The sequence below is a fragment of the Engraulis encrasicolus genome, chromosome 14, assembly GCF_034702125.1.
Source record: "Engraulis encrasicolus isolate BLACKSEA-1 chromosome 14, IST_EnEncr_1.0, whole genome shotgun sequence".
Classification (NCBI taxonomy): Eukaryota; Metazoa; Chordata; class Actinopteri; order Clupeiformes; family Engraulidae; genus Engraulis; species Engraulis encrasicolus.
The window spans coordinates 23,436,108-23,456,738 of record NC_085870.1 but is presented as its reverse complement, the minus strand read 5'-3'; the positions used below and the strand labels follow the sequence as shown (position 1 = coordinate 23,456,738).

Genomic DNA, 20,631 nt, shown 5'->3' with positions numbered 1-20,631 from the left:
GTATGCTACTGGACACCTTAATTCCCCCCTGGCGTCAATAAATGATACTCTACTCAAATTAATTCCAAAGGGGTTCTCTCGGGTTCAGATTAGGACTCTGTCCAAGCCAGTCAAATTCACCCATACCAGACTCTGAGGTAAAAACGGAGGTAAAAAGACGGAGGTAAAAAGAGTGTTTTCCCATTAGGCTTCCATACAAATGAGTAGACAGTTGTTGACATATAATACCTTTATTTATATAGTGATAGCCTGTATCCTATACTTTTTTATTTTCAACCTTGGCCATCAATACCTGGCTTATTATAAAATGTATGCAACACTTTATACACTTATTATACATGCCTCTGAATTTCAAAAGTCAAATATATACAAAGAAACATTGTATTAATTAACTGATGACACCCATACTGTGCATACAACGATGCACCCAGGTGAATCAAAACATGTGTCTTTTGGATCTGCATGTTGCTTACACTGTAAATCTGCTGCAAATTTAAACAATTGTGATGAAGCTAATAATTACTGCCTTTGTCATCTGTGGATGAACGATGGAATGATGTTCCTCAAAGAATACATTTTCTTTATACCTTAAATATGCATACTATATGATCCCCTTTGGCAGGTAGGCACATGCTATGTGTAAGACAGCAGGTTGATGTCGTAGCAGCCATCCACCTGTCAGGACACACAGACAATCATCGCAAGGTATTTTGAGGCTTTCAAAGAACACATCGGCCAACTGTTACATCAAATTTACAGATGGAAATTAGCTATATATCTGGCACAAGCCATCTTTTTTACTTTTGTAAACACTGTCTTTTGTGCATGGTCCCTGCTGAACTAAACCAAATAAACTAAACTAAACTAAGTACACTAAGGACAGAATTCCTTGGAGAATCCTTGAGATAATAATAGCCAAGGAAAATAGAAGCCTGGTCACATAGGTCTACAGTACTTAGTACTTAGTATAGGTTGACATGAGTATTTTGGAAAATTGCCTTTAAACTCTACGACTTGGCTCAAATGTTTTGGTTATCATACTGCAAGCTTTCAATAACAGAGGGCAGGAATTTTGGCCCATTCCTCTGGATAGAAGTGGTATAAACTGGGCCATGTTTGTAGGCCGTCTTACAAACACATGCTATTTCAGGTCTGCCCATACAAACTTAATAGTATTTAGATCAGGGTTTTATGGTGACCACTCCAAAACAGTGGTTTTGCTGTCCTCAAGCTATTTTTAACTAGTTTGGCAGTATGCTTTAAAGGTGCACTGTGTAGAATGTGGTCAGAATGGGTATTGCAACTATGCTGCTCATTGAAACTGTGCTGCCTATTATAAAATTTGGTCTTTCCATGAATATTTACTAAATAATAAACCAATATTTACTAGTTTAATTAAAGTACAGTAAGTTTTGCAGCTGAAAATGTCTATTTCTGAAAATTGAAAATGGCGGACGTCGGAGAAGATCCCCCTTTTCATGTCACATTGAATACTTAGAATTTGATGGTGGTGGTAAGTATTTGTTAAAAAAGTAACAGTTGTGAAAGGGCAGCATGAATTCTGGAAATAAATATTAATATAAATATCTGAAAATATTACACAGTGCACCTGTAAGTCATTATCCATTTGGCAGACCCTCTGCAGACAAGCTTTAACTTCTTCGCAAATGTTTTGAGGTGTTGCTTTATCATTTCCACATACTGTTCTTTTTCACAATGCCATCTACTGTATTAGGCTATTCATTCTGAAAATCAAGTGCAGAAGAGACAACCTTCACATCTATGGCGAACCGTTTTACAACATTTGAAAGAACTTGTAAGGTCTCATGATGAACAATGACTTTCCTTCCCTTCTTCCTCTTCAAGACTCAGTGTCTTAAAGTGATATTGTGCCATTTTTGGAAATAAGCCCATATTACGTCTGATAGAGTTGTACCTTTCTCCTGTACATCCAGTTGTTTTCTGAGTATGGCAGTGCACATTTTACCTCCAAGCTAGCAATTAACATTGAATCCTATGAGACCAGCTAGCCGCCAGCTGGTCTCATAGGATTCAATGTTAATTGCTAGCATGGAGGTAAAAGTTGCTCTGCCATACTCTGAGAACAATTGAAAGTACAGGGGAAAGGTAAAACTAAATCAATCATAACTCAAGGGGAGGTGTAATATGAGCATATTTCCAAAAATGGCACATTATCACTTTAAGTATTCCCTTTGTTTGTTTCTTTTCCCACCACCAATATCAATTATAACTCAAAAACTTACATCAAAACGTCCAACAGATGCAGTTGTTTGACTGGACTGCATGACTTCGGTCAAAGCCCACATCTGTTGAATACTGGACGACACTGTCTGGGGGTCTGGAAGTCCCTTCAATGAAACCAGAAGAGCATTTTATTACTTAGGGGTGGATTCTCCCATCCCACAAAAGTGCAGAGAACACTGCTTTGCCAACATTCCATTCCATCAGTTTCAAAACAACCACAGTTACCGCAGTTACCGCACAACACTAGCACGATGTCAGCCACAGCACCTGTTGATTACAATTTAGAATGCTGAATCTAAGGTGCTGTTTCCACGTAGCAGGATATTTTTTATATGTGGGTATTTTTTCTCCTGTTTAGGTGGAAACACAACATGCATTACATTACATTACATTGCATTTGGCAGACGCTTTATAACCAAAGCGACTTTCAAAAGAGGACATAATCAAGCCAACATCACAAGCAAATACAAAGTGCACAGGAGATATACAGAACAACAAGTGCAGTTGCAAAGAGGGGTTAGGTTTATTTTTATTTTGTTTTAATATATAGAGTAAATAACGAGTACACACACACACACACACACACACACTCACAAACTAATCATCATGTCAGGAGTCTGCCCTGGGGCAAGGCCAGTTCAAGCATTAGTCTAGTAGATTCTCTCGAAAGAGGAATGTCTTTAGTTGTTTCTTGAAAGCTGCAAGAGATGTGCTTGCTGCCTCTGGGAGACTGTTCCACCACTTGGGTACCACAACGGAGAACAATCTTGACTGGGAGTACCTAGAGCGACTGGATGGCAGAGCCAGACGGCTTGTGCTGGATGAGCGCAGTTCTCTTCCAGTAACATAAGGCGTTAGTAGGTCCTTCAGATAAGCTGGGGCCGTTCCTGTGATGGTTTTGTAGGCAAGGGTCAATGCCTTGTGCTTGATCCGGGCGGCGATCGGTAAACAGTGCAACTCAATAAATAGAGGAGTAACATGGGTCCTTTTGGGTTGATTGAAAATCAACCGTGCCGCCACATTCTGGATCATCTGCAGAGGCTTTAGCGCACAAGCAGGTAGACCTGTCATGCGGATAAAAATAAAACTCCATTGTAACAGGTGCATTTTAGCCCCCTACCTGGGATATTTTTAAAGCAGGATTTTTTATATGTGGGTTTCAAAAATCTGCTTACGTGGAAACGGAAGGCCAAAACCAATGTAACCAGGAGAAAACAGTATCCACATTTAAAAATATCCTGCTACGTGGAAACAGCTCTAATATAAGTTTGTTAAAATCCAATGTTGAACCCAGTCCACCTGCTGCTATGCTTGTTTGTTTCATAGTCTGCACTGCCAATGTGCCAGGGCAACTGAAATTGGGGAGAAGTTGGCAAAACCATCTGATGCAGATTCACCATAATTTTTGCAAGGGAATTTGGAGATACAGACTCAAACAAAACAGGATGAAATGTTGATTTCCTTGAGTCACACATACAGAAAACATTACGAATGATGGGTGGCAAGTTAAATTTGGGAGCCGATTAGTGTTTGTTGGTTGCCAGGCTAGTAACAGGAGTTGTTTGGTGTTTGGAGCTGTGAGGCGGGGAGACAGCGCCAACAACCAACGAACCCCAAACGGGCCCGGCCGTGGCTTAGTCGGCTGGGCACTGGACTGCTACGCGGGCTACGCGGGCGACCTGGGTTCGATTCCCAACCCGGGTCGTTTCCCAATCCTCCCCAGTCTCTCTCTCCCACTCGTTTCCTGTCCCACTCTTCACTGTCCTGTCTAAATAAAGTCGAAAAACCTAGACAAACGTTTAAAAAAAACACAAAAAACCCACAAACGATTCCAAATGTCAGCCCCCTTCTGTTGCTGCCCTGGTGCTGTCGAGATGAGCTACTACTAATAGCCTAAAACGACAGTGGTGTCTATGGATTTTTGCTGCCTCGTCGAAATAATCTACCTTGATTTTCCATGGACCGTGGAGACGTTTCAATTACTTGCCGATATGGTTCATTTATTTCATTTATTTATTTTAAGGACAGGATTGTGTACTGTGTAGGCCTAATGTCGTCTGTCCCTTTTGATTTGTCCACCGTGGGCACGTTTTGAATAAGAACAACTTGTAGATCACTTTTTCCCTTTAAACAAGAGTGATAGTCTCATTAAGAGACTTGCTGTTTGATATATAGAACTAGAGACAGACAAGCTTAAGTTACACCAACATAGGACTCGGGCTGGAGAAGGGGACTGGAATCAAATGGATTAAGTGACACAATGAAAAACACAGGTCAAAATGTTGTTGTTGTGACCTCACACAAAATTGACACACATTTTGGTGTCAGTAAATAAAAATCGCTTAAATATTGTCCTAAACCTAAACCGCTTAGAGCATGTAAACTGAAGATCAGCTGTTCGGTAGCTCAACTCGATGGCTAATCAACCGGGAAAAGTGCTATGTGGTGCTGCGTCTGCTGCTCGCACATGCCCAGTAGCGAAAAGGAGCTCAACTCGACAGGGAGCCCATATCGACAGGATACCGGCTTGTATGTATTGCCCTGAGTTCATTTTGGCATGCCATTGTGATGAATACTGAGGTGCCTTCAGATGATGCAAGGAGGCTTTAATCAGTGATCTGCATATTGAATGTTAATTACCTTGTGAACTTGTGACCAAACCTCAGCGATTGGATAAAATCAGAATCAACCTTTTCAAACCTTTTCAACACACATTGCCCCTCCTCCCTGAAATCGGTGCTCAATTACAGTATGCAGGTCCAGAAACACGAAATCAGTACAAGCAGGGGCGCGGATAATCCATAAGGCCCAGTGGAGGCCCACCAACCAATTACAGCCAGATAGGGGGGCAACACATGACACAAACTTTACAAATATTGTTCATTTAGGGGGCACCTATAGTGTAGAGGGTGGTGTGTAGGTGTAGGCACCACAGTCTCTTCATACACTCCTGGTTCAAGGGTATAGAGCTTGAAAGTGACGTCACTTCCCCCGATTGTTAGATTGTTAGATGGTCAGTTTAGGTCCCGTGAAACGCGGAACTAAGGGGCGGGACTTTCAAGCTCTATATCTAGTAAGACTAAGCTAAATATTTCCAGGTCTCACAGCGAGACAGTCCCGAGCGATAAGTTGGACGAAGAAAGTAGCAGTAGGGGGGTTAGTTGTTTAGGGTGCAGAGATGGAGGATCTAGTAATAGTGTTAATCTTAAGTCATGGTGTCTTCAGATTGAAGTTTAAGGCAAGTTTACATACACAGTTATTTGCTCATGCAGAAAACTTAGCCTAGGCCTACCAATCCAGATGTTTTGTAAATGTGTTGAGGTTTTTTAGAAAAAAAAAGGTATTAAAAAGCTTACTTGCAAATGAAGTGATTCATCAGCGGGTGTAAGGGAAGACAGCCAGGCAGGAACATCTCTCTTGGTATCCTTGCACAGGTACACAATAGAAGAGATGGTAACACTTAACTTGACGCAGGCGTCATAGGCATGTCATTAGAGTGTCATAATACTGTCATGACAGAGTCATAGATAAGTCATAAACATTATGTCCATGTCATAAATAAGGGCACTTAAGGCCAACAATCATAAAATGTTTATAACATGGACATAATGTTTATGACACGTGCATAACTGTGCCATGACACAGTTATGACACTGTAATGACCTGCCTATGACACCGGCGTCAAGTAAAGTGTTACCCAAGAGATGAAGAGACCATAAGCTGGATAGATAGAAGCCAAAAAAGTGTCAAAAGCTGGTTAGTTTTACGCAACTCGACAATTTCTTGGAGCTTGAAAGACATTTAGCTCCTGTGAGGAGCTTCAATAGAGGGCACACTAGTAGTTATACATCTCCTTTCTCCTCCCTTCACTTGAAAAAGGAGCCATTTTTCAATATGAGACAAGTCGTCAAGGCAGTGGTTCCCATACCTTTTCTGCTGGTCAGCTCTTTTAGGAATGAATGGTACTGCTTTTATAAGTACCAAAAGGTTCATTTGACGTTTAAACATTTGGTTTGTGCACTTGGCTTCAGAGCCACTGGTCCGACGCTAAAGTCTGTAGGACAGAGGCGTATTAAGTAAAAGTACTCTTTCAGTGTGAGAAAGGGCTACTTCTCAGTGACTAGACCCAAGGATGACCGGAGCACTCAGCATACTTTTATAGGATTTTTATATTTTGGTGCACTTAGTGACTTCGACGCACCTGCGTCATCCCTGGGTCTAGTCATTGAGAAGTAGCCCAGTTTGTCTTTACTCTTACAGTGTATCTACCGCATTTAGTATAGTGGAATAGTGGAATGCTTTAACCTTTTAAAAGATCATGTACTGGGGCTGTTATCTGGAAGAGTACTTCTACTAACACCTCTGCTGCAGTATCACAACCACATTGGCACCTGCCAACCAGCCAAACGCTCATAAAACTTGCCTGTGGCTAGTAACAATGTCAAGATTCAAAATTCTTTTTATTGGTCCCGAAGGAAATTTGTCTCGGACATACAGTAGTTGTTAAATGTTCATTTGTACTGGTATTTATTATTGATCACTTATTGGTCTTATTGATTACCTGTCCTGTCNTGCACTTTATGTCAGTCTGTAAAATATCAGTCTTGTATATGTCTATGTCTATGTCCTGGCATGGTATAGAGAGAAAACGTAATTTTATTTTCCTTGTATGACTTGTGTATATGAAGAAAATGACAATAAAAGCTGACTTGACTTGACATAGCTGCCACATAACACACAGCACTCATACTAAAAAACACTGTTGCATCAATTGTTTGTATTTCAGTGCAAGAACATTCAAAAAGAAAAACCTGACATCAAAACTCTAGCAGACAGGCACTAAACGGCACTAAACGGCACTAAACGGCTAGAGTAAAACCACTAGCTTCAGTAGCCACTGCAGTCAGCAAAACGTCAAGTTAACGTCAAGCCCTGTTCACGAATTAATGCATCAAAGTCAGAGTCCCTCCCAGATTTAATTGGTCTGGACAAGCCAGGGCCCCCAGGCAGGTACACATGATGAGAAAATCCTTTAGTGATGGCGTCTGGGTGTGTCCAGAAAAGTGCCACGCCTTTCCTGACACTACTCTGCACGTTTGTGAGTGAAGAACCTGGTGCCACCAAATCATTAGCAGACCACCTTGATAAACCTCACTACTGTGTAACAAACTTACACATTTTGTTGCCCTGTATTTATACTGAGTAATGACTAATAAAAGTTGAATCTAATCTAAAGTTGAATCCAAATGCTTGCAGATATAATGAGCAGTGGAAAGGGCACTAAACACCATTGTGGGGACCCAGTGTGGTCACAGGTCTGGTCAGGCAGGGTGAGCCATCGATAGGCCTGGGTATTGATCGACAATTTTCGGTTCCGGTTCCATTTCCGGTTCCTTCGTTTCGGTTCCGGTACCAGAACGGTTCCATTTTCGGTTCCTAGAAACCCTGAATTAAACCTGCAGTTACCCAAAGTGGCCAGTAGATGGCGTAACGGGTCTGTAAATCATGAGTTTCCCTGCCTGCCACAAGGCGACGCTCATCGTGACTTAAGCAATGGTGGTTAAAGGCATTTAATTCTATAGCCTACAGCATTCATAATTAATTGCATGCTGCAAGTTGTCCTCTCGGCATGGCTTGGCAAGTGTAATAAACGGTTTTGATACTGATAAATGTACTCATGTCTGATTAAAATTGTTCTGCTGTACGATGCAACTTCACTTCTGGTAGGCCTACCAATTATGTCAAGCGTGCCTGACATGATTTTTTAATGTAGCCTACGCTACCCAGTCTGTCGACAGCTGGGGCTTTTCTACTAGGTTCTGCAGAACTGTTCTAACTCAACTAGGCTTCATAAATATCCATGAAACTTGACGGGGACTCGATGGTGCTATCTCGCACGCATTTCCATACAGGGACTAGAACTGGGCCGTATGATCAGCTGCTGCAAGTAGCCGCGACAACACTGCTTTCACGCCATGGTGAATCTAAGCTAAAGAGTCCTAATCTAAACGATATATAGGCCTAAATATATATATAACCAGCGATCTCCTTCTCCTACAGACATGTGTTAGGGCTTGTTCGAAAGCTGCGAATCTTAGCTTTGTAGGCCTACCGTTTTTTACGGCACGTTTTTATGTTCTTTCATTCAAAAGTTATTGAACTGTAAGCGGCCGCTGTTGCAAGTGAAAAAATAGCGCTTTCCAACCATTTTTTTATCTCGTCATTTTTTTCCTAACAGCCAGCGATCTCCTTAACCTAGACCTACAGACATGTGTTAGGGCTTGTTCGAAAGCTGAGATTCTTAGCTTTTTACAGTTTTTTACGGCACGTTTTTATGTTCTTTCATTCAAAAGTTATTGAACTGTAAGTGGCCGCTGTTGCAAGTGAAAAAATAGCGCTTTCCAACCATTTTTTTTATCTCGTCATTTTTTTCCTAACAGCCAGCGATCTCCTTAACCTAGACCTACAGACATGTGTTAGGGCTTGTTCGAAAGCTGAGATTCTTAGCTTTTTACAGTTTTTTACGGAACGCTTTTATGTTCTTTCATTCAAAAGTTATTGAACTGTAAGCGGCCGCTGTTGCAAGTGAAAAAATAGCGCTTTCCAACCATTTTTTTATCTCGTCATTTTTTTCCTAACAGCCAGCGATCTCCTTAACCTAGACCTACAGACATGTGTTAGGGCTTGTTCGAAAGCTGAGATTCTTAGCTTTTTACAGTTTTTTACGGAACGTATTTAACCTTAAGCGGCCGCTACTTCAAGTAAAATGGCGTTATTCTCCAGCCGGATGGAGAGGAAATCTTTTTTTTGTCGCTGTGTTCTTTGTTCCCTCGAATTAAACCGACGGTCTAAATAGGCTACATTTGTACGTCCCCAACACAAGACCAGTTCTTTCTAAGTTAGCTCTTTTCACGGTGTTGCCGTTGTAAAGATGCTGCAACTCTCTGCACGCAAGTTAATCGAATGCAAGAGCAGGTGTTTGAACAGGTTGGATGTATTGCCATTCTTGCATGATAGCCTAGTTTATCGCAGATATTGCAGCGCGCTCCTTCCTTATCTACTTTCCTGAAATATAGCCACGCTTTCGACGGCATGTTTTTGTTTCTCAATAGTACAATCAGCTGGTTGAAAATCAGCTGTCTTATCAATCGTTTAAATGAGGTGCGAAACGGGAAGAGGAGGAGCGTGGTCAGTTTGTGACACTTGTGATTGGCTGAAATGGCCGCGTGCTTAAACACACATTTGATGGCTCTGGCAGTCAGACTTCAGGAACCGAAACGTGGAACCGACAGACGGCACGTTTCGATGCCAAGTAGAACCGTAGCTTTTAATTCGGTTCCATCAAAGAATTGAATTTCGGTACCCAGTCCTAGCCATCGATAAGGGCTCTCTGTGTTCAATTTTTTTTTTAATCAATTCATTTAAAATCTACCTAGAAGGTAGGGCTGCACAATTAATCGACAATAATCAAAAATTGTGATATAATCATGATATCGAAATCGGGATTTCAATCATGATTTAATCGTGACAATGGTGACCTACCTTCAAGAGCGTCCTTGAAGCCATATTATACTGACAGGCTGGTGTTTCTGGCCAGAAATCTGTTTACCCAAGTTTCATGCTATTGCCTTTTACATAATTATTACAATTCATTTTATTTTGCTCATCCCGTATATAATTCTTTCTTGGTTATATTTCATTATGCTATAACTTTTTTTAAAAATCTGCAAAAATCTAAAACGGTGATTAATAATCGTGATTATGATTATGACCCAAATAATCATGATTATGATTTTTTCCATAATCGTGCAGCCCTACTACAAGGTAGCTATTACTTAATTTTACTTTTTGCTCGTTTATTTAGAGAAAACAATGTGTTCGCTCAGGCACTCCTGCCTTTACCAGCACCTAGAAGCTGTGCATGGATCTTTGAACTGTTGTTATTACTTACTTTGAATTGCTCAGCAAGCCAATCCATTAAAACATGTGGTTGGATTGAATTAAAAGCAGCCATAAAATCAATTAACAAGAGCGTCTCCCTTCTAGATGCTTAAAATTCATGTTTAAGAGGGTACCATCCTCAACTTCCCTTTGTGGCCCATCGGCAAACCGCAAGGAATCCATATCAGGCTGAGGCCTCATCATTGTTCTAGATTTTACAGGTCTTTCAAAGGTTTTTTGTTTTGTGGGGAAAAAGTTTAAACACTCTCGTTTTTTTTACTTCTTAGTTTCTTTTTTTAATTTTTATTCAGTTACTGGCATGATATGACGTTTCGACCCCTCGTCTTCCTTAGATTCACTGACAAACACAGGTTTGACACATTATCTACAACCTACAACTCCACAAGTGAAGTGAACATCATTGTTCCAGATTTTTCTTTCAAAAGGTTTTTTTTTTTGTGGGAAAACGTTTGAACACTCCTTTGGATTTTTTTTTCTTAGGTTCTTTTTTTCTTTTTAGTCACTCTCTGGCATGGTATGACGTTTCGACCTCTCGGTCTTCCTCATATTCACTGACAAACACAGGTTTGACACATTATCTAGAACCAACAACTCTCCACAAGTGAACTTTCAAAGGTTTTCATCACGATGGAGGCCAGAGCAATGGGTCTAAAGTCATTGAATTGGAGCAATTGAATTTGAGAACTGGGGCAGTGGAACTACAACAGCATCGCTCCAACATTTGGGCACATGCTGTGTTTGCAGAGACTTATTAAATATGCAGTGGAAAATTGGGGCCGATTCTTTAGAGAACATTTTGAGCAGGCAGCCAGATAATATCCTGCTCTTAAGTGATTTTTTTTTTACCTCCGCCAAGGAGGTTATGTTTTTGGTCGCTTTGGTTTGTCTGTTTGTTTGTTTGTCTCTCTGTCTGTCTGTCAGCAGGATACCTCAAAAACGAATAAACGGATTTGAATGAAACTTTGTGGAGCTGTTGGAAATGACCCAAGAAACAAGTGATTAAATGTAAATGTAATACAAATAGGGTGTAACACAGTCAAATGTTCCATCAAACAGCTTCCTTGGCAGAGGTCTGCACTCTCTCAGTGCATTTCTAGTTGTGAATGTTTTTAATGACTATTCACACCTTGCCACGTGACTCCTTCAAAGCCTGGAGAAATAAGGGATGTAGAGAAGCATAACCGGACAACTGATGTAGATGAGGAATACAACATCTTTCAAGCTTCAAGAAAAAGTCCAGTTGCTTGCAACCGATCTCTATAGATAACATGATGAACGAGAATCTTCCCAGACTAGCACAACAATTAATTGATTTGATTTAATTAGAATAATTAAATCAAATTGGCCCTACCGTGACTGATATGGTAGGGCACACGTTTACCACTCGGCCGACCTGGGTTCGATTCCCGGTCCGGGTCCTTTGCCGGACCTTCCCCGTCTCTCTCTCCCAGCTCACTTCCTGTCTCTTCTCCACTATCCTGTCTCACAAAAACCAATAAAGGCTGAAAAGCCCCCAAAAAATAATTGAATAATAATTAAATCAAATTAATTAATTGTTGTGCTAGTCTGGGAAGATTCTCATTCATCATGTTATCTATAGTCTCATCGTAAACTAACAGTCTCACCTCCTCCTTCACATATTCATAAATTGCGATGTCCTCAATGTTGAAGTTAATCCACGATGAAGATGGCTGTCGTAGAACAAGACGAATCGAAGTCACATCATCTGGATCTACTAGCATCTGTAGCAGAGGAACATTCAATGTGATTCATTGGTGCAATTAATCATTGACGTGGTGACAAAATGATTAAACAGTATCTCAGTGCACACAGCATATGGTAAAGCGATTCCTACCCTTAAGTACTACAATGATTCCACCTTAATTTCTTGTCATCACCCATCAACGTTGATGTCATTGTACTTGTCACTCTCACAGCAAACCAGCAGGAAAGGAATGTTATGTCAGCATTTCAGTATCAAGGTTAGTTTGTTTAAGGTAACAGACCTTTAGAAAAAGCCCTTCTAACCCTTCTTGGTCAGTATACTCTGTACTTCTGCATGTACTGTATGCTATTGATTATGTCCTGGCTTGTAAGTTGCTTTGAATAAAAGCGTCTGCTAAATGTAATGTAATGCAATGTAATGTAATGACATGAATGTAGTGTTTGGCGCCCCCTCTAGACAACTGAAACACAGTGCGGGCCTTGTGAGATGCGCATCCAAACAGACATACTGACAATTTCCCAATGTCAAGTGTATGAGCCTTGGAAGTGTGTCAGCCCAAATAAGTCACGCCCAGTGATTGGATACCGGTACTCCGCAGAGTTCACCAAAGACTATCCAATCACTGGGCGTGATTACGAAGGCTGATACACTTGGAATGACGCACACTAGACATTGGGAAACGTCTGCTGTCAGATGCCTCTGACCTGCTGTCGGGAGACTGAGAAGTAGTCCTGGGATCCGGCTTCATCGTGTGGATTGGCCATTAGAGGGAAGTTCCGAAGACATGTGACCCATTTGGCTCCATCTTGAGATTCTGCCTCGGTTCTCAGCAGGCGCAGTGATAGGAAGGCGGTGTAGTAGTTTTTAAAGGACACTTCTTGAATCTGCAACAACACAGAATTACACAAATAGGAGGAACTGGTATGAACATTACAACAAAAAAAATCCTACAATGTTAAGCACAGTAATGTTATTAGGACACTTCATAATCACTCTTCATATATTAACACTTGTCAGAATTATCTGACGGCTCAGTCATAATGTAAGATACTGTATGTATCGCTATCAAGCGCAACATAGTTTGACAAAAATGGCTTGCAATGTTACCTGTGTTTATAAACATTCGCATTTGATTCGGTTTTGGCTTCGCCCCCCCAAAATTTTAGTGCGCCCATATGGTGTACCTTATACATACCTTTATAGTCAATTAGTAAAGTAATTATGTAGAATTAGTGAATACTACAAGCTCGGTACAGCTCGACACAGCACGACTCTGCCGCCCCTTTCTGCTTTTAGATTGCGCACGACACAGCTCAACTCAGCTCGAAAAACCAGTCGGCCGGCTGAAGCGAGCTGGGCGAGTCTTTTGCAGCCTACTACCGAGAACCCGTGTCAGCTCGTCCTCACCGGGGAATCAAAATAATCATGGCGGCCACCAGATAAACTCTTTTGGAATGCTGTTACTGTATTACTTTGATTTTAAAATCAGCAGAAATCAACATAGTAGTATCCAGATATGAAGTCGCTGAAACTAATTATAGCCTACTTCGATAGCTGAGATATCTGTCGGCCTTACGTTAAGTCAACTAGCCTACATTAGGTAATGCTACGTGACAACGCAAAAACATAATCCTACCATACTCCGGGTAACACGGTTTGTAATGGAAACACAAACCGGGCTGGTTTGACAGTACCACTCAGCACCACTAAGCTTGACAGGGCATGGCACGCCACAGCCGTGTTGTATGTGGAAAAACAGCTTTTGTCATTATCCATTTTTTGCATTTAGAACTCACTGGACTCTTATGTGGAAACTGACCCAATGTCTTCAATTACTTTGGTGTCTACACAGGTGACAATGTGTATCAAAGTATCATGTGTGTATAAATACAATATGTGCAGCTTTACCTTAATGGGTTTTCCATTTGGAAACACTATGTCGATGACACAGACACCTGGACGCACAGCGTTACTGGCTGTATCTCCAATCTGTAGACACACCGGAGTTTTGGCCACAAAATCCAGACGTCCAATGCTCATGATGTTTCTAGTAGAGGCAAAAACAATACTTTACAAAATTACCATTACATCATTGCACTCCTTTTCCCACATAATTCACCATCTGCCTTGTCTACTCAACATCTGATCCGTATCAGAAAGTTTATAAAATGTGAATGTATACGTAAGCTCCCCCCAAATGAACCGGGTCCAAAAGACCCGATCACCTTACAAGCAGGGCTTTGAACCGGTTCAAGGAACGAAAACGAAAACCGGGAACTTTTTGCATTTTACAGGGAACAGAAACGAAACCGGAAACGTTATTATTTTTTATGTTCTGGAACGGAAACACTTATTTAAAAATAATGGTAACCGGTTAATACCGGTTAATACCGTTCCTCAAACAAAACAAAAAAGCAATAATATTCCTGTGCACGTTACCATGACGGCTGAGGTTCACGTCCTGTGTGACATCAGACATTCTCTGACTGAATGGAGAGAGAGCTGTGGATTACAAAGTCTCCACTCCACATCTTAAATAAGAGAAACCACTGTCATACAAAAGGGCAGAGTTTCCATTACATAATTGTAAGACATTGCAGAGAAGCGCGTGTAAAGCGCATCGAGAATGTTCAACGTTATTGGGCATCCATGGCCGCTTCAAATATGCACAAACTCACAATGTCCATCATAGCACTCCCCCTGACCCAAGTCAGCATGGAGCGTGCATTTTCATCATTGTGGTTTATTCTCCGCTTCTCCGCTTAGGTCAGCCCTGAATGACAAAATTCTGGAGGATATTCTTTTCATCCGCTTGAATAAACAGTTTGGAATGTAGGCTGACTCATTTGCACTTCCGTCTTTCTTGGTTAATTAATGTCAGTTAGGCCTATGGGGAGTAATCAGCTGACAAGAACGAAATTAACCGTTCCGGGAATTTTTTTTTTTGTTCTAACCGGTTCGGGAACGTCAATTTCTTGGTGGAACTCATAACCGGAAACGTTATAATTCCGTTTCTATTCGGAACGGAACGTTTGGAAAAAAATAACGGTTCAAAGCCCTGCTTACAAGGGGTTATCGAATGCACTTACATTTTTGCAACATCACTACTGTATACTGTTTTACTACACACTATAGCTCTGGAAAGAGATATGCCAGCAAGAGTCAACACAACTTCTTCCCACCTCCAAGCATGCCAGACCTACATAGAAGATAAATAACAAACATGGAAGACCAAACATACACGTATATGTCCATATATGTCTATGGAGCCAAAGATCTAACCAAAGTGTTGAGCTAAATAAAGGGAGGTAAATTTCACCTGCATCATTCCATCACTTCAGCAAAATTCCATGCCCTTGTGTGGGTTTTAACATTGCTTTACAGCAAGTGTGTCTCTTGCATAGACAAATAGGCCAGCTCACAAATTGTCATTGCACTCCTGGAAAGGTTTTTGAGCTGATAACATAATGACAGATGGATGATGTTAACTGTAACTGTACCTCTTTGGCAAACATTAAATCAGGTAAGATTATGGTGTCTTAAATGTAGTAACATACTGAGATGAAATTTCCCCTACAGTCTTGAGGACCCTCGCAAATTTGCCCTTCTGCCTTGTAGGGCTGTAACGATCTTCTTGACTGATGGGTAACAAAACTTCGAAAGGACGATACTGCCTCCTTGTATCGCAAATTCGCAACACAGTAGCCTATTGTGACTCTATGTATCACGATTTCTCGGTTCAATACAATATCGTTACAGCCCTACTGCCTTGACAACATGAGATTACTCTATTGAGGTAAACATATGGGAAACATTCAGTGGCACTGGCACATTTAAGCTTAACAACGTGCCATCCTCAGTGCCACTGTGCCCTCTTTTCCAGAAACTCAAATCGTGTCACCCTAGTAATTTCTTAACAAACGTCTACATGTATCCAGATGTATTATCAGACTGACTCTACTCAAATCCACAGCACACTAATAAGCTACCCTCCCTCCCTGAACATCTATGGCATCTATTAGTAGGCCTATGTAGAATTGTGGGTAGGAAAGATGTGAACTTATTTTCTTCCACTTTCGTTGCAAGTGGAAGACTGATTGACTTCCCTGCTGGAAATTATGCAACTCTTGTTGTAGGCCTATACACATAGGCTACATACTAATACTTTACATAGAAAGACAACCCAAACATGCTAGCCTACTGGACAGTGTGGACACCAATAGACACTGTAGCCTAATAGGCCTACATGTAAATTTACATTTTGGTTATCTTCAATTTTAGCAAAATAACATTGTGTTTTAAATGTAGCCTAGTTAGTCTATTTGCAGGTGTTGTGATGAGGTCAACTGATATTACCAGTTACCACTGACTGACTTCATCCCGGATGGGAATTGCTGAAAAGTAAGCTCTATCATGTCACACCTGTCCAGTAACAACATGAGCATCCGTTGTTACTGGACAGGTGTGACATGGTAGAGCAGCTGACATGACATGTATCTGCGATGATGAATGATATTAGTACTATGTACTATGATACTAGTACTATGCAGGCTGCCTGCCATCATCTTTATTTTTCGCTTTTAGGGTTGGATACAATTTCTCAATTTTCTAAAAAGTAGCAGCATCTACGTGGTGTTGCACACAAACGCCATGCCGTCGGAGACCATTTGGGGGCATGGTTGCAGAAGCTAATTCGCCGCATAGGCTACGCATCTATAGCTACTACGTAAAACATACGCCATAAACAAGGCATAGCGCTGTGTGCTCATTGTCACTGACTGCATCCCACTTGGTTATTTAAACAACTACAGAAACCTACCGTTTTTCTAAAATGTGATGGTGCCTGCGCCTTGAATTTGGCGTTAGAAGATGATCTGCATCAACATCAGTTGGTTTCAGCGTTCCATAACAAGGAGAGAGCATTCACTTGACTTCCCGTCGTCCCATTTCAAAATAAAAGCCGCTAGTGGCGTGTGTGTGTGTGTGTGTGTTTGTACGTGCGTGCGTGCGTGCGCGCGCGCGTGCGTGCGTGCGTGCGGTGCGTGCGTGCGCGCGCGCGTGCGTGCGTGTATTTTTTGTGGTCATGTTTGCTTGAACTGTGAAATTCTGTCCTGCGATTAGGAGGGGAAAAACTGAAATTCCAGCTTGCTCCAAAGCTGGCAATCATGTTTACAAAAGTCACAGTGCTCCCCTTGTGTTTAACCATAGGCCTATCAGGGGGAACTGCCTGTTATTTTTTCCTGAAAAGTAGATCTATTATTTCTCAGCTGTGAATTTCTGTCTTAAGAATTCAATCTGTGAAGGAAGAAACCTCAAAGGGATGCACCGCCCCAAATGGATGCCCTCTGAATATGGGTTGGTATGATTTCTACTAGTTCAGAAGGTCGAATAAAGGGTAAAGAGGTGGGTTTTCAGTTGAAGTAAGTTGGCATTCCATCTTTTGGGTGCCGTGTGTATGCAGGGATACCTCTTTGGAACAAATGGCCTATTTTTTTTCAGGCCAGGGTAGGCTAATGCTGAGGTAATGCTGCTTGAATGAGCATCACTCAGCAACAAGGCAATATCCTGAGGGTGGCAGTAAAACAACACCTTTGCTGCCAGTGTGAAAAACACAGGAACCCTGTGCCTTGACAAGAGCCACCCGAAGCTGGATATGGTATAAGGCTGAACCAACTCTCTTTTCGAGTCTCTCTGGTAAAATTCAAGAAGATAAAACACAATCATTTTAACTGTGAAATGATTCTGCTATATTACCAAAATTAAAGGAACAGTCCACCCTTTTTTTTATTTGATCACATATTTGCAGTACCCAAGCATCATTCATAACTGTGCATATCATTTTCTTCTAAGTGTTTTCAGTACTTTGATTGATTGGTATCAGAGTTGTAAGCATGGCTTACCATAATCACTGGAAGTAGGCCTAAATGGGAGCATTAGCATCAAGCCACATCACAGGACGGACTTAAATAGCTGTTTTACACTCTGGTGAATTTTACATTCATTTTAGAGCAGTTTATAAGCACATTTGATGATGTTTTGTTTGCTATCATAGATTTGCATTGCTACTCTTAATTTGGCTATACGGTTATTTAAGGCAATGCAAGCACATAAGAAAAATCCTATGTATATTTTACTGGGACTTGACTGCATGGAGCAATGTCTTGAAATGAGGTGAAAAAGCAATTTCTTGAAATGAGGTGGGAAAAAAACAAAATTCCTTGCTTTCTCCAAAGTCGGCAATCATGTTATGTTTACAAAAGCTTGCTTTCAGAAGTGGTGGAGTGTTCATTTTTAAAATCCAGTCCACATTTTGGCCTTTCATTTTTTCAAATTTCATGAACAAAGAGACTCCATGTCAGCACTTAACTGTAATATGCCAGGGCTGCAACTAACGATTATTTAATAGTCGACTAATCGATAGATCTCGTCACGATTAGTCACGATTAATCACGGAAAAAAAAAATCTTGCTCCAACCTCCAACAAACCTTCGCGGCCTTTAGCGCAGGGAAGTGAAAAAAATCTTACAGCTCACAATAAGCTTTAAATCATGATAGTAGCTTTTTTACTCCAACATACGTCCAATTCATACGTGCTGGGCAATTTTAGGTTACAATAAAGTAATAAAGCATTAGTAAAGTAAGTTACAAAGCATTGAATTAAATGAAATGATAAGTCGACAATGAAAATTCTTGTCGACAATTTTTTATAGTCGATTAGTCACGATAAGTCGACTAATCGTTGCAGCCCACCTTCGTTGTCTTGCCTGTGTGTTTGGATTATTGCCGTGTTGGGACACCCATCCATGACAAACTTTCAGTCTAGTGATGGAGGGCAGGAGATTGGCACTCAGGATTTGGTACACGTGTGTGTGTCCATCCTTTTGTTGATACTGGTTGTCTTGAACCGTGGCCAGACAAACACCCTCAAACCACAATGTTACACCTCCATGCATGGTGGTAGAGATGGTGGGATCATAAACATTGGTTTCATAGATTTTGGTTTCATCTGACTACAGCACCTCACAGTCATAGTCTAAATCAGTCTGATGTTCATTTGCAAACCTGCTGGCCTGCAAAGACTCCTTCTCAAGCAAGATGGTTGTTTTTTTTATTCCTTACATTTTGAAACAGTTGCCTCCTTATCTTGATTGTGGTTTCATAACCCATTGATTTAAGCCTTCTGTTCTAAAATCTGGTCCCTATAACATCCTTTGACAGCTCTTTGGTCTTTCATGTTGGCAAATTTGGAGCCTGATTCATTGACATACTTACTATTACCTCCGTCAAGGAGGTTATGTTTTCGGTCGCATAGGTTCGTTTGTCTGTACCTTTGCTTGTCTTTGGGTTTTTTTAAAACAGTTTTTTTTTAAAGACTCTTTGCTAACCTAAAAATCTGGACACCCTAGTGACCGCAAATTGAATTGCGGGCAGGGCAAATTTGGACATTCCAGTTTCTAATTCCACAAAAAGAAGACAGTAAGTCTCAAAATAAAATAAAACTAGGGTGTGACATAGTCAAGTGTTCTATCAAACATCTTCCTTGGCAGAGGTCTGAACTCTGAGTGCATTTAGATCTCTCAATGCTTCTATGCAGGTGACTTTTACAGATGTCTTTAATTCGGATGACAAGTGTTTGGAAGTGCCTGTGGGATCAGCATTCTTCATTCTTGGGTATCAAATACTTATTTTGCTCAATGAAATAGAAGTCAATTAATATTTCATTTATTTTCTGGATTTTCTTTTTTGTATTCAGTCTATCCATGGTAGAATACACCAACCATTAAGATCATAGACTGATCAAGTCTTTAGTAGTGAGCAAACCAACAAAACCAGCAAGGGATCAAATACATATTGCCATCACTGTAGTTGCCACCTTTTATCTCCTAAGAGAGATAGTTTCACAGAAAGTCCCATTTCACATCAGGACTGTGCTAGTCACATAACCTACTAATGGGATATCCTTCCGGACCGCGGAGAAAACACGAGTTGCCATGCCCATGCGTGTCATGCTGTCCTTCCAAATGCACAAATGCAAATGCACAAATGGCACCCTCGTCTGTGATCTAAACTCAGGAATTTACACTGTAAACTGAAGCCAACCCCCAGCACTAGTCAAAGTTTCTATGGTGGGGGGGTATACAATGATTGCCAACAAGCAAGAGGCCCCACCCGTGTCTTTGTCTTTTGTGAATTTCAGACACTGATGACAACATCAGTCAGAAATGCGAGCTCGGTTTACCTCTCACCTGAGGCTATGAGAAAGCTAGGCCCCCTCTACACTACACTGTCTTTTCAGCATTCCTCCCCAGGGGCCATCCAGGTGGCTACTACAGTCGTGCTCCCAGGGAAACATGTAAAGACACGACAGAACTCTTTTGTGCTGTTATAATGCGAGACACCTATATATCAATTCAGACACCAGTGGCTGTACCGAGTACCTTGGGCTCTAACTAACAGACTTTGTCACGTCCCAAGCTAGTGTACTCTAAAGGGCCAAAAGGCAGAATCTGACTTGTGCATTTCAGCTAACAAGGCACATTCTTTTTTAGCGTTTTGTTTATCTGATCAATAACACAGTCAGCTTTAGGAATGTGGATAAGTTGAAAATACTTGGCTAAGCCAGAGGAATGTCTTTGTATCAACACAGGATCTACAAAGTAAAGACACAACAGACTTCA

The 20,631-nt window shown here is 41.1% G+C and overlaps 1 protein-coding gene across 2 annotated transcripts; it reads right to left on the bottom strand.

Annotated features, from left to right (window-relative positions):
* Positions 1 to 217: 217 nt before the first annotated feature.
* nicn1 (nicolin 1) lies at positions 218 to 16,885 on the bottom strand. Of its 2 annotated transcripts, XM_063216422.1 has the most exons (7): positions 16,773 to 16,885; positions 13,862 to 14,000; positions 12,658 to 12,837; positions 11,853 to 11,969; positions 5,622 to 5,690; positions 2,265 to 2,369; positions 218 to 675 (listed from the first exon to the last, which is right to left on the bottom strand). In XM_063216422.1, exons 1-7 carry the CDS (start codon positions 16,874 to 16,876, stop codon positions 634 to 636), a joined length of 756 nt encoding a protein of 251 aa, XP_063072492.1. In that variant the 5' UTR covers positions 16,877 to 16,885; the 3' UTR covers positions 218 to 633. The 2 variants fall into 2 exon arrangements, with proteins under 2 accessions (XP_063072492.1, XP_063072493.1); XM_063216423.1 differs by lacking the exon at positions 5,622 to 5,690.
* Positions 16,886 to 20,631: the final 3,746 nt, after the last annotated feature.

Coding starts and splice junctions, on each gene's coding strand:
- nicn1 (XM_063216422.1), bottom strand. CDS start 16,876: ATGCTCTCTCCTTGTTATGGAACGCTGAAACCAACTGATGTTGATGCA. Junction 11,970..12,657: donor TCTCAGTCTCCCGACAGCAG/GTCAGAGGCATC, acceptor CCTCTGCTACAG/ATGCTAGTAGATCCAGATGA. Junction 676..2,264: donor CATCTGTTGGACGTTTTGAT/GTAAGTTTTTGA, acceptor GTGTCCTGACAG/GTGGATGGCTGCTACGACAT.